The sequence below is a fragment of the Varanus komodoensis genome, unplaced genomic scaffold, assembly GCF_004798865.1.
Source record: "Varanus komodoensis strain SLA01 unplaced genomic scaffold, ASM479886v1 scaffold55, whole genome shotgun sequence".
Classification (NCBI taxonomy): domain Eukaryota; kingdom Metazoa; phylum Chordata; class Lepidosauria; order Squamata; family Varanidae; genus Varanus; species Varanus komodoensis.
Genome location: NW_025336157.1, coordinates 4,332,813 through 4,344,934, shown reverse-complemented (window position 1 = coordinate 4,344,934; position 12,122 = coordinate 4,332,813). Strand labels below are relative to the sequence as shown.

The 12,122-nt window shown below is 55.6% G+C and overlaps 3 protein-coding genes across 5 annotated transcripts in view; 1 reads left to right on the top strand and 2 right to left on the bottom strand.

The window, feature by feature from the left end:
- Nucleotides 1-2,078, top strand: part of MTX1 (metaxin 1) — a 13,497-nt gene extending 11,419 nt beyond the window's left edge. For both annotated transcript variants that reach the window (XR_006416512.1, XR_006416511.1), the window contains exon 10: nt 1,997-2,078. The gene's annotated coding sequence lies outside the window, so the exon portion shown is untranslated. The remainder of the gene's footprint in view (nt 1-1,996) is intronic.
- Nucleotides 2,079-2,182: 104 nt separating this feature from the next.
- On the bottom strand, nt 2,183-9,800 carry LOC123032633 (lysosomal acid glucosylceramidase-like). 2 transcript variants are annotated; one of them, XM_044448690.1, is made up of 10 exons: nt 9,731-9,800; nt 8,295-8,486; nt 7,786-7,935; nt 7,144-7,277; nt 6,892-7,064; nt 6,082-6,319; nt 5,058-5,282; nt 3,998-4,161; nt 3,347-3,463; nt 2,183-2,664 (listed from the first exon to the last, which is right to left on the bottom strand). In XM_044448690.1, exons 1-10 carry the CDS (start codon nt 9,795-9,797, stop codon nt 2,544-2,546), a joined length of 1,581 nt encoding a protein of 526 aa, XP_044304625.1. In that variant the 5' UTR covers nt 9,798-9,800; the 3' UTR covers nt 2,183-2,543. The 2 variants fall into 2 exon arrangements, with proteins under 2 accessions (XP_044304625.1, XP_044304626.1); XM_044448691.1 differs by lacking the exons at nt 8,295-8,486; nt 9,731-9,800 and adding an exon at nt 2,885-3,139 and having other exon boundaries at nt 7,786-7,976.
- Nucleotides 9,801-10,870: 1,070 nt separating this feature from the next.
- The window catches only part of LOC123032631 (lysosomal acid glucosylceramidase-like), a 16,017-nt gene continuing 14,765 nt past the window's right edge, over nt 10,871-12,122 (bottom strand). The window contains exon 10 of the mRNA XM_044448684.1: nt 10,871-11,123. Within this exon, the coding sequence (XP_044304619.1) occupies nt 10,892-11,123 (232 nt within the window). The 3' untranslated portion in view covers nt 10,871-10,891. The remainder of the gene's footprint in view (nt 11,124-12,122) is intronic.

Here is a 12,122-nt window from a genome sequence, read left to right as displayed (position 1 = left end):
CTAGCCTGTCCTTGAACACCCGCACCGATGGGGCCTCAACGACCTCCTGTGGAAGCCCATTCCATACTCCAGGGGTCCTGACTGTCAGGAAGTGCTTCCTGGCATGCAAACGAAACCTTGGCTCCCTGAGCTTTGCTCCGTTGGAGCGCGTTCTGCCTTCCTCTGCAGGGGAGAACAGGTCTCTACCCATCTCCATGTGACATCCCCTCTCATACCTGGATGTCGCCAACAGATCCCCTCTGAGTCTCCAGGCTGAAGAGACCCAGTTCCCTCAGTCTCGCCTCATACGGCATCCCCTGCAAACCGGCCACCAACCTTGTGGCCCTGCGCTGCACTGACTCCAACCTGGCTATATCCTACCAGTAACGAGGGGCCCAGAACTGAACACAAGACTCCAGTTCTGGGCGCACCAGAGTCGTACAGAGTGGTAGTAATACCTCTCTTGATCTAGAAGCCACACTTCTGGCTATGCAACCAAGGGTGGCGTTCACCCTCTTGACCACCGCATCACACGGCTGACTCCTGTTTAGCCTGCAGTCAACCAGCACCCCGAGGTCCCTTTCACAAGTGCTGCTCTCCAGCCACTTGTCCCCTAACCTGTGCTTATGACACCTACTCCTATGCCCCAAGTGCAAGACCTTCCACTTATCCACACTGAACGCCATCTGCACTGATGCGTCAGAGCCCACCGGCGGCACCTCTGCTCCGCCGCTTGCTGCTTTCAGCGGCCGTCCCTAGACCGTGGCCGGGGGATGCCAAAAACCGCGGCCTCCCAAGCCCGCGCAAGATCTAGGCGGCCTGCCCGTCTGGCCAGCCCCGTGCCCCGCGATCTCCCGAGCCCACCAGCAACGCCAAGCTGCCAGCGCCGAAGCGGGGGTGCCCTCGAGTGCAGAAACGGCGCGCACCGGCCTCCCGAGCCTGTGGACACGACGAGTTACCCTCCTTCCGGGGTGACTACAGTGGCCTGCGAGGGACAATCCGCTGCGCTTTGCCCAACGCGTTGCCCGGCTGGAACGGGCGCCCTCGTATGGCCCGTACTGTGAACTCCCGATCGCGCTGGCCCAGTTACCATCTGCGCGGGGGATCCGGGGGACCGTCCGGGACCAGCACGGTCCGGGTCCCCTTCGCCCGGCGGAGGCCGCAGCGCTGAACCCGCGGGGGGGGGGTCGCCCGCGGGTCCCTTTACCCGGCGACTTCTCAGCCGGTGGAGCGCGCGTGCCCGCGACCTGCCCGCGGCCTCCCGAGCCCGCCCGCCCGCCCGCCAAGCCGCCGGCGCCGAAGCGGGGGGTGCCCCCCGCCTACCGGCACACTCACCTGCAGGATCCCGATCCCGTCCGCCCGGGGAAGAGCGCGGCCCCGAGACGGGGTGCCGCGGGGACCGCGGACCCAACTCCGGGCCCGCCGCCATGACGACTACGGCGCCCGGCGGCGGCCAATTCCGTGCACGGCGCTTCGCGCATCCCGTGAGCCCTCGCGCGCCTGCAGAGACGCGCCTCGGGCGCCCTCCTGTGGCCGCCGCCGCGCAATGCAGCTGCCGCGTTCGCTGCTGAGCGGGCGCTTCCCGGCGGCGGCTCCGCGCTGCCCCCCTGTGGCCACTCGCCGCCTTGCAGGGCCGCCCGCGGAGCCCTCCCAGCGCCTCGCCTGACAGGGGCTCCCGCCCGTTGCCCCCCCCCCCCCCAGGAAGCGCCGCCCCAGAGGAGCTGCCGCTCTTCGGCATCCTTGAGGCCAGCTCCAAAAGGGGGGTTGCCCACTCCCCCCCCCCCGGGGGTTGGGCCCCCCGGCTCTGGCTTCTTTCCTCACTGAGGTCCAGCAACCCTGGAACAAGGCTCTTCGGATTCCAGGCTCTTGTCCCACGCAGCCTGCCTTCTGCGGCTGGTTGCTTTTTAAAGAATGATTTCATAAACCCCCGAACAACGCAGACACCTCAGCCAACCAATCGAGCTTTATACTTTTTAGTCCTCCGTCCCCTTTTGCTTGAGTCTCCTGTCTTTTCCAGGCTGCGACCTTCCAGGGAGGACCGTCAGGGAAGATGTGTGGGATGAAACGATTATCTGGCCTTATTGTGGCTGCAGTGCAGAATAAATGTTTGAATTAAAATTAAAAATACCTGTGTAAAGAGTCACCACTGCAGCAGTTCACCTTTTCTCCTGTGTGCCCAAGAAAAATCCAGCAAGCAGGTGTCTAGAGGGCAAAAAGCCTGGTTTATTGTATAAAATGCCTGGAAATCACACGCTCATGGAGGGGGATGGTGACAAGGGCAACTGACACCCTCAAAGAAGATGGGGACAGGAATCATTAAATGGCCTGCCCTTCAATGGCACATGCACGCAGCCAATCTGGATTAACAGTGATGGGGGCAGAAGCCGGGGAAGCGAGCGGCTCACCTTGCAGGTCTAAGTCCATGCAGGCCCCTTCTCCTGGCAGACTCCTCCTCACGATGCCGTGCCTATCGCCACCTCCCCTCGCCAAGGTAAGCGCTTCTCCCGCGGACAAAGCGCTGAGGGACGAAGCGTTGCCCACCTGCCCCGTCTCAACCGGTTGGGCTACTCCAGCTTTTCTGGAGGGCGCTGCCAAAGGTAGGTCTGAATGGAGTTGGCGGTTGCTACAGCTTCAATATTCCCCACGTCAGGGTCCACAATCCCAAAAGGTACATCCTGGGCAGACCTGGGGAGGACAAGAAAAAACAGAGGAGGAACAACTTTGCAGGAATCCTCCGGTGCTGCTAAGAACACCAACACATACTTCTGGGCCATTTTAGCAACCGGAAGTTTAACAGGTTCCCGGACGGGCTCCCCAACAGCATCCCAGGTCCTTGAACCACAGTGGTGTGCACTGAAGGGCACTGGTGTGATGGTTAGCGTTAAAAGCCAGTTAGAAATTTTACCAGAGTAACACTGCTTCCAGAAGGACAGGCAAGTGGCAGAATATGGATGACCTAATGACTCTCTCGCTGATTTGTAGTACATCAGCAAAGCAGTATGGCTCCCAGGTACTTAAGAACTGCAACAGTTCTTGAAGGTGGCAATCCATGCACCTCCTTGTCAGATCCACAGACAAGTGCATCCTCTGTCTCTTAAAAAAGTGACTTGATGCTTTAAGACGACTTGTAGCCTGACTTGATGTTCCTTCAAATTGCAACCTTTAAAAACATGTGGGAGAAAAAAAGCTGCCATTGTCCCATCCTCCTTTGAAGATGGAACTTAGAACCTGGGAGGCCACCTGGTCCAACCCTCAAAGTCTGAATGTGTAACCAGGATCAGTGTTCCTAAAATCTCTAGCCGCTGCTCCCACAAGTGCAAAGGAGACCATGCCTTTTCCACCTTCTCTGTGGCACCTGCCCGCTTACCTGTTCAAGACCACAACGGCTGCCGAGCCGTCCGGGCGCAGGAAGGCCAAGAATTCCAGCGTGCTCACTGTGCTGCTATGGATCCCAATTCGCTGTGCTCCCTCTGGGAGGAATTTGCTGCATTAAAACACAGGCACAGAGTTCAAAATAAGGCCATGTTGAAAGACCCTAAGCACCAGCCTCTGAACACAGCTCTCCTGTTATCGTGCCCCCCCCCCCTTAGCAGAGGAACATATTGGAAGGCACCCCGTATTTTAGGGGGCAGAACCTCAGTTCACATGCCCTTCCCTTGGCCACCCCCCCCAATTGCTCATCTTTTTTTCCCAGTTTTTGTGCTGCTTTTTCCCCATTTGAACAAGTGGCAATGTCACTTCTGGCAAGATTTTTGAGCTACTACAGGCGAGAATGTTTGGCACCCTGCCTCATCCATTTTGCCCCCAGAGCTCTGCCTGACCCCTCAGCCTGCCCAAAGCTTTCCTGAAATCGAACTCGGGCCTTGGCAGGCTGAGTGTCTGCACCTTGGGACTGGTCAAGAAGCAGAGAAGGCGAGTTAAGCTCAGCATCTTTCTTTTGGAGGGCGGCTTGTGCTCTTCCCGGGTCCCCCCCCCCCCCCCCCCCCCCCCCCCCCCCCCCCCCCCGTGCCCTCCTCACCTGAAGTGCGCCATGTGGTAGAACATGGGCTGCTTGTAGAAGACGTCCTTGGCCGTGTCCACAATGACCGGGCTGTCCACGTAGTTCCTGCTCCAGTTGGGCCCGCCTTCCATGTTCAGAGCCAAGTTCCAGTCGGTCCAGCCTGTAGCGTAGTTGTTGAGGTTCTGGACAGAGAAAAGGAAGCCAGGAATGGTGAGGAAGAGCACGGCCTGCCTCCTGTCCTCCACTCCTCGCGCAGAAGCGAGCCTGGCCTGGCGGTCGGCTGCCCGGCCCTCGCTGGGTCCGCGGCGGGGCCCTGCCTGGTGCAGCTCCTGGGAAGCAAGGACGGCCTTCATCGCTGCCATGCGCACACTCGGGCAAGATTCCCAGGCGCATGAGAGGTCCGGGGCGCTGGTGGGAACGATGGCTTAGGCTCAGAAGAAGGGGCGTTCGTGTTTGTCGCAGCAGAAGCTCGGAGTTCTCGCTCCGATTCTGGAGTTGTTGAGACTAGAGAGACTCCAGGGGGCCAGCGCTGGATCAGAGCACTTCAAGGAGAAGCACAGAGCCCCCTGCCACTCCTGACAGGGGAAGAAGCCGATGGGAACAGGCTGGGGAGGGCTCCTCGGGAGCTGGGCATGTGCGGTCACTCGCAGAAACTCGATGGGGGGGTGGCAGTGTGCCCACATCCAGCGCACACCTCCCTCCCTCCGCAGACCAGCCCCGAAGGTTCATCGGCAAAGTTTGGGACAATGCCAGTCAGAGCGAGAAGTCAACTTTCTACCTTGAGTGTATTTTTGGAGTTTGTGAATACTTTGTGGGTGTGTGGAAGACAGACTCTTTGAACAACTGCTGGAGGGACAGACTTCGTTGGGAAGGGATGCCTGGCTCACGAGCATCACCCCCATCAAGGGTGCTTCTGAGCATGGGCGGACGACTTTCCAGCGGTCTGCAGTCAGGGCTGTAGCTCAATGTGACCGCAAGGGTCACCGGCCTCACATCCGGCCCCACAGGGGTTCCTAAGTGGGGAAAAGGGGGCGCAACACTAGGTGCCAGCCCGCACCCGCTCCCCGGCCAGGCGTACCGTGATGATGCTGTAACTGTACTTGTTGCCGCGTTCCCAGGACCCCAGCGCCACCCAGTGCTCGAAGATGTATGAGCCTGTGGAGGCCTCTGTGGAGATGATGTAGTAGCTGGGGAAGCGGCGGTGGGTGATGAGCAGGCTCAGGTCAGTGGGGGCCAGGAAATCCAGGTACCAGTGGACGCCAATCCCATTGACATAACTGGAAGCCACGGGGTCTTTCAGAACCTAGAAGGGGCAGAAATAACAAACAGTGACCAGAGTATGGACCCAGCCTCTGCTTTGGCCTCTCCCCGTCCCCCACAGACATGTTCCTAGACCTCATGGAGGGGAAGCCGGGAGGAAAAGTGGGCCAAAAGCCAGAAATGCCCACATATTGTAGCTTAAAGCTCTTACCATGAGTAACTCAAGCCAGGCAAGGCATTCCAGCCATGCACAAAAGCAAGCAAAGCACCAGTCATTGGTGGTCAGTGAAAGGGGAGTGGCCAAGGGAAGTGGGAGTGGTCAACTGGAGAACCCCAGGCGGGACTCCAGGAAAGCTGCCTTTGGCCCCCAGGCCCGAGGTGCCTGCACTCTTACGAGAGCAAAGAAGTGATAGCAGGCATGGCCAGTCAAGAGAAAGACCGGCAACGCTGGGTTCCTTGTCTCCTTCAGCCATTTTCCATTCCAGGCAGCCACCAACAACCACTGGTCATTGCAAGAGCCGTGCTATGTTAAAGACTGGTGCCTGAGTTTGTTTTCCTCTGCCCTCCCCATCCCCTTTTCCTTTTGTGACATCTTTTCTTTTTTTCAAGAATCATACGCCTGAGGCATAGGAACTCTCTCGTTTTTAGCAATCCTTTCCAACTGAACAGTGGGCACAAATGGTTCAGGTAAACAAGCCAGTGACTCAAAAGGATCTCAAATGATCAAGAGTCCTGCCTTTGGGAGCTGCCGGCTTTGCATTCCTGTGAGGGTGGCAGAAGGAGGTGGGGAAAGAGTGCTAAGACTACTAGGGGGGAGAGAGCACTGAGGAGAGCCAACGTACCACTTCTGCCCAGAATGGGAGCAATATCCGCTGGTCGTCAAGAATGATCAGATCTATGCCTTTATGGGAGCTGTTGGCCAAGGCAGGGCCCAGGTCTTTGGCGATGAAGTCCCGCTGGTGCTCCGCGGAGAAGCCGAGGCACTGGAAGGGGTAGAACAATATGTTCCCAGCCATGGGCTCGTTGCCTGCAGTTATGGCCCAGAAAGTCACATTGTGCTTAGCGTATTCGTCTAAGAACCTGTCAGCAGAAGCAAAGAGTGTGTTTGAGCGCGACTGGAAACAGCGGAACGGAGATGGGCAAGATTCACACAGTGCTGGAAAACACGGTCTCTGGAGAACATTATGAACCAGAAACTTGGAGCGGATTTGGTTCTCTTAGGGCACAATCCGCTGCAAGCTTAGGCAGAACTTATGGTGGAATAAAGTCCTTTAAGTTGCAGCAGCAGCAGAATTTATATCCTCCCTTTTCCCCTCCTGCACAAAACCCAGGGCACCCAACATGGTCCCACTCTAGTAAATTTTACTCTCTCAACAACCCTGTAAGGTAGACCAGCCCAAGACTGACTGGCTGAGCGGGGACTAGAAACCAGCTCTCAAGTCCCAGCCAGCACTGAAAGGACCACATTGCACTGGTTCTCAGGTTCGAGTCACTTGGGAGAGGAACGGGGGGAGTGTGGGGGATGTGGGGGCAACGAGTTGAACTCCTTAACACAGTCAACTTGCCCCTCCGCTGGTCCCAGGCAGGGAAAGTCCTGCAAGTGATGTTATTGATCCAGGCAGTAATATGACGACAACTCTAGACACCCTTACCTGATGAAATAGTTGGCCCACGTCTTGTGGTACTTGTCTCCTGGCTGCCCCTTGAGGGTCCCACGCCCCGTCATGGCCCCGTTGGTTTTCATCCACACCGGAGAGGTCCAGGGACTAGCGAAGAACGAGAGCGGCTTGGGTGCAACCTTCTGGGCTCGCTGGAGGATCGGAATCTGGCAGGGGTGGAAGAGCGCGTTAATCCTCACACCTGCGATGGGTGAGTGTGGGGTCTCTCTCCGCCCCGGGACTCACCTTCATCTTGGTGTCCTCCTCGGCCAGGCTGAAGTTTTTCAGCTCAAAGTCGTCGTCCCAGTCATCGTATGCGTACATCCTCAAGGAGAAGTCACAGCTCCCCATGGGCACACGGATCAGGGTGTACTCGATCCCTGGGAGAAAAGAGCAGCAAGAGGCATCAGGCGTGACGCATTTAATTCCTGCACACCACACAGCTGGCGCTCCCTAGCAGTTCACACGGACTTTACATTTCATTTTTTGGAATAAAACCAAACCATCCTAGCTTTATTGCACTCATACGCCACCGGTTTTCCTCTCGCAAGGAGGCTAAGGCCACTTATATAAACTCCCTCCTCCTTTTTTTATCGTTACGACAATGCTGTGAGGTAGGTCAGGCAGTTTCCAGAGCCGGAGACAGGCCCAACGTTTCGTGGCTGAAGGGGCAGCAGGGCAGAGTGAACGTGGCTCAGACGGCGACACTGAGCCAGCTGAGGGAGCTCTGGACTTCAAACAACCCTAAGAGGATGGGCTGCAGCTGCCACGGGAAATTCGCACACCCCCGGCATTTAAAGAGAGGTTTAGAAGAGGCATTCCAGGCATGGGGCAGGGCAGCGAAATGAGCTGGCATCCCTGCTTAACCACCCACTTCTTGGCACTTACCGACTTCGGAGAAGTAGGACTTGAGAAGATTTGCCTGCGCCTTCGGAGAAAGGGACAGAAGATTGAAAGCGGCCGAGTCTGTGAGGGCTCCCCCAAAGCCCTTGATTTTTTGGTACTTCTGGGAGCTCTGTAGTTTCAATGTGAGGCTTGCTAGGGTGAAGAAAGACTGCTTTGAGTAGGATAATCCATAATAATTAATAATAATAAATATATAATAAATATATAATTACAGTGCATTTATTCCCCACCTTGCATATTCAGTAATTTCAGGTTTTACTCACTGGGTAGTTTGCACATGTAGTTTTGCTACTTTCACATGTGCTAATGAGAAGAATCTCAAATGCCAAACCAGAAAATGAGACAACTGCCATTAATGCTGCAAGAACACTTGTGCTAGTCATCTCTGAAAGCTACTCCAGGAACGATCGTCCTGCCTTTCTTTTGCTCAAGAGTGGCACGACGGTGCTCCAGATCCAAAAACGTACAAACCCAGAGGGCTGTCGGCTTACCGTCATCCGGTGGGTTGCTCCGCAGCAGCCCCTCAGTGCGCTCCAGACGCTTCCCGGCTTTGCTGCTTTCATATTTGACGTAAGCGCCCAGTGGCGGGAGGGAGACGGGCTCCAAGGTGTCGCAGTAATCTGCGCTGCATTCGCACACGAGCGAGTCGTGGCCGAAATTCCGGGCTAAGCAGGGCCGGTCCCCTGGGGAGCAAAAGGAAGGACTCGTGATTGCTTTGTGCAAGAGGAAGAGGGCCAAGTCAGGCGCTTTGCTTCTGCAAAGTACGCCAGGCCTCTGAGGAGTCTGGCTATACATTCAGGTTCACGTGGCGCCCGTCTGCATAAAAGCCAGCTATGCTAGCCTCTGCCGCTCTCTGCAATGCACACATGTGCTGTGACCATATGATCTTTGCAAAAACATCCAGAAATGGTTCCTGGGATGCACTGAATTGTCATGGGAAGCAAAGAGAGCCCATTCGTGTCTTGCCCAGATCACCTCAGATACAAATAAAAGATTCAGTTCATTTGCTTAACCCAATTCAATGGGGGGGGGGGGGGGTGTCACTCTGCCTGGCAGAACTCCAAGTTTTGCTGTCTTGGAGGAAAAGTTTGAGGACATGGATACTGCTGCATGTGGAAAGCTTGCTTCCCTTCCCTGCTGCAGCTCCGTTGGGAGCTGAGTCAATCAGCTTCCCGTCCTCAGTTGGCCATGGGTGATTTTGGGTCGATCATTAATGCTTGGCCTACCTTGCAGGGTTGTTGTTAGGATTAAAAAAGGAAAGTTAGAAAAACAGAAGCTGCCTTGCAGAAGAGGAAAAATAAAATAATAAAGGAATCAGCTAAAGGAATCCTTGAAGTAGGCCAAGCTGAGCATCTGTGATTGTCCCAAAGTCAATCCAGTGAGCCTTAGGGATCACTGAGGACTGGAAACCTGCTCTACTGAAAGTAGAGGGTCCACCCTCACTTTATCTGGTCATCATGGCATTCTAATTATTTATTTAAAACTTTTCTAGACCATCCCCTACCATGGTCTCGGGACGGTTTAACAATGAGACAAAGTAAAATAAAACACAGCATTCTAATAAAATTTCCAATCCACAATAAAACCCCTAATAAAGCAATCACATCTTAAAACATTGGGAAAATAAAAAGGGTTTAGTCTGACTGCGAAAAGAATAAAGTAATGGTGCCAGGCCAACCTCTCTGGGAGCAAATTCCACAATCGGGGCACCACCGCAGAGAAGGCCCTTCTCTGGGTAGCCATCCTCCAAATCTCCTTCAGGGAGGGCTCCCAGAGAAGGGCCTCTGCCCCAGATCTTAAGGGGCGGGCAGGCACATATGAGGCATGAGATCCTTGAACGATCTTTTCAGAGAAAGATGAGTTCCTTTTGTGCCCAGGAAGGCGGTGCTTCGCCATCTCCCGGCAGGTGATCGTCTTTCTCACTCACCTGCAGCGCCGGCCGCCAGCAGGAGAAGCAGGAGGGCAACCGGGACACCAGAGCCTCGTGGCCACATGGGAACGGCCGGGAGAGCTCAGCACACGGAACTCCGCCACCTCCGAAAGTTGCCCCCGGGACCACGCCACTAAAGCAACATCAAAAAAGGGAGAAAGGAGCATTGCTTGGGTACTGTTCCGGTCTCGCTGTCAGGGCTGGCGCCAGGGTTGGGATGGTGGGGCCCCCGCTGAGGGCTCCCCTGGAACTGCACCCCTTCTTCATCCTTGCAACCTGCTCCTCGCCCTGCCCACATAATGGCGGCTGAGATGCTACAGTGCCCTTGCTCCCCGGCTCTCTGGCTGCCCCGTAAGCGAGGGGAACCCATGAGGAGGAGGAAGGAAAGGAGCTGGTGTGAAGGTAGCAAAGGGCCCAACACACGGGTGGCCATGTCCGTTCCTCGCACGAAACCAGTTTGGGCCACCAGGAAATGCCCAGATAAGCTGCAAGAGGACAGGGACTGCTGCGGGAGCCATTAATGGTTGCTTCAACCGCCGTTCGGGCTGCAGCTGAGGCTCGGGGAGGACTAGAAATTCTGGGGTGGGTGTGAGGCTGCTCAATCCACCCGGGTCTTCCCTACTTCTGCTACACCACCACTCAAGGTCTCAAGCCGGGCCAACTCACCCATCCCCTTTGCAACCCGTTCCCGATGTTCCACGTGGAAACTTTGCTCCCAGCACAGGCTGAGGAGGGACAGAGCTGCTGACGCCTCCGTGCCCCAGAGACCCCTTGCTCCACGGGGACAGCGAGACGGAGCCCCCTATTTTGGGAGTGTCCCCCAAGGGCCTCGCCGGCAAAGAGCAACGCGGGCCTTCTGTTCCACCGGCCGCCGCGCCAGTTCCAGCACGGTGACGGCAGGCTGGGACTCAGCTCACCTGCTGCAGCGCAGCTCCCGGACTCCTTCCTCTGCCGTGCAGACCTTGGTGCTGCCACCAGGAGCGTCCCGGGCTTCCTGCTGGGTCCCAGGTGCAGATGGATTTACGGAACTCTGTGGGAGGCACCTGAGCAGTCTTGCTCAGCAGGAAGGTTCACTCTGGAGGGCACACCTGCCTCTTTGGGGGCCGTCTGCAGAAATTTAATCATTCTGGCAATCGGACTAGATTTTGCAAGCTCTGTTCAAGAATAGCGGCCTCGCCCAGGATCTCTGCTCATTCCCAGGAGAAAGGAAAGTTTGTCCTGCCCCTCCCCGCGGCACGCCTGTGGTGAGAAACCCCAAGCGTGAGGCCTCTCTCTTTCTTCTCCACTGAAACTGGGGGTGCAATTGGGGCGAAAGCAAGGAGCAGGAAAGGGTGGTCCTCGTCCTCCTGGAGGAAATGTTCTTGGCTTCTTCTCTCGATATCCAGCATCTCTTTAATAAAACAAAGACGACACTGTAAGGCTCTAGTCCCTTTTACTTGGGAAGATAGAAGGGAAAGCATGGAGGCAAGGTCCTGGGCCAGAAGCCACAGTGCGGCAACTGGGAAAACCGCTGCCGCAATTGTGTTGCAGCGCAGGGCACTGCTGCCCACGACTTCAGCCCTTCCACCAGACACCCTCGCTCAGATGCTCCGAGTCCTCCCCACCCTGTGGTGTGTTTTTATTTTCTAAGGATGCATCGTATTTCTGCCACGACTGGGTTCTCCCCACCCTCCTCGGGCTTGCTGAACTGCGTGGGTGGTACCAGGTGTGTTACTGCACTCTTCAGGACTCATCATGTAAATAGATGGAATGCTGTTAACCACATGAAAGAGAACAAGGAAGGGACGTCCAGCCAAGCTCACACTCCTTAGGCCAATCTAAAGGGTGCACAGACCTGGGATGTTGCACACGATTCTGGCACCTGCCACGCCCAAGGAAAAGAATATTGTCGAGCTAGAAATGGAGGAGAAAAAGGCAACCCGAGGAGTATTCTAGTATTCAGCCCATTCTAGTATTTGGTTACTAGCAGGGTGCTGGTGGATGGGAGGTTTAGAACAGAGAAAAAGAACGGGCTACTTCATGCAGGGCAGAGTTAAACTCTGGAATTCACTGCCACAGGAAACAGGGTTGCCCATGGGGTCATGATGGGCCAGGCACAACTTTGCAACTAAACAACAACAACAACAAAGGGTAATAAAGCAAAATGCGTTAAAATGAGTCACGCCTCTATGCTAAAATATTCCAGCGGTGGAATATTATCTCCATGCCAATCTGACACAATGCATGGAATACTTTTGCAGTAATGTTTCCTTGTGCTCTGCTGATGTTAAAACATTAAAACCTTAGATGAATGTGTATGATTTGAAAGTAAGCCGATTTTGAAAAAACATTCCTAGAGTAGGTTTTTCTGCACTGCTCATCATCTCTGCCCACCCTAAACACATTCCAA

Excerpts from the sequence above, each read along its gene's own strand:
- LOC123032633 (XM_044448690.1), bottom strand. The coding sequence starts at position 9,797 with ATGTGGCCACGAGGCTCTGGTGTCCCGGTTGCCCTCCTGCTTCTCCTG. Across the intron at positions 7,065-7,143 it reads AGGAGGACACCAAGATGAAG|ATTCCGATCCTCCAGCGAGC; the intron begins GTGAGTCCCGGG and ends CACCCCTGCCAG. Across the intron at positions 4,162-5,057 it reads ACAGTTACAGCATCATCACG|AACCTCAACAACTACGCTAC; the intron begins GTACGCCTGGCC and ends TTCTCTGTCCAG.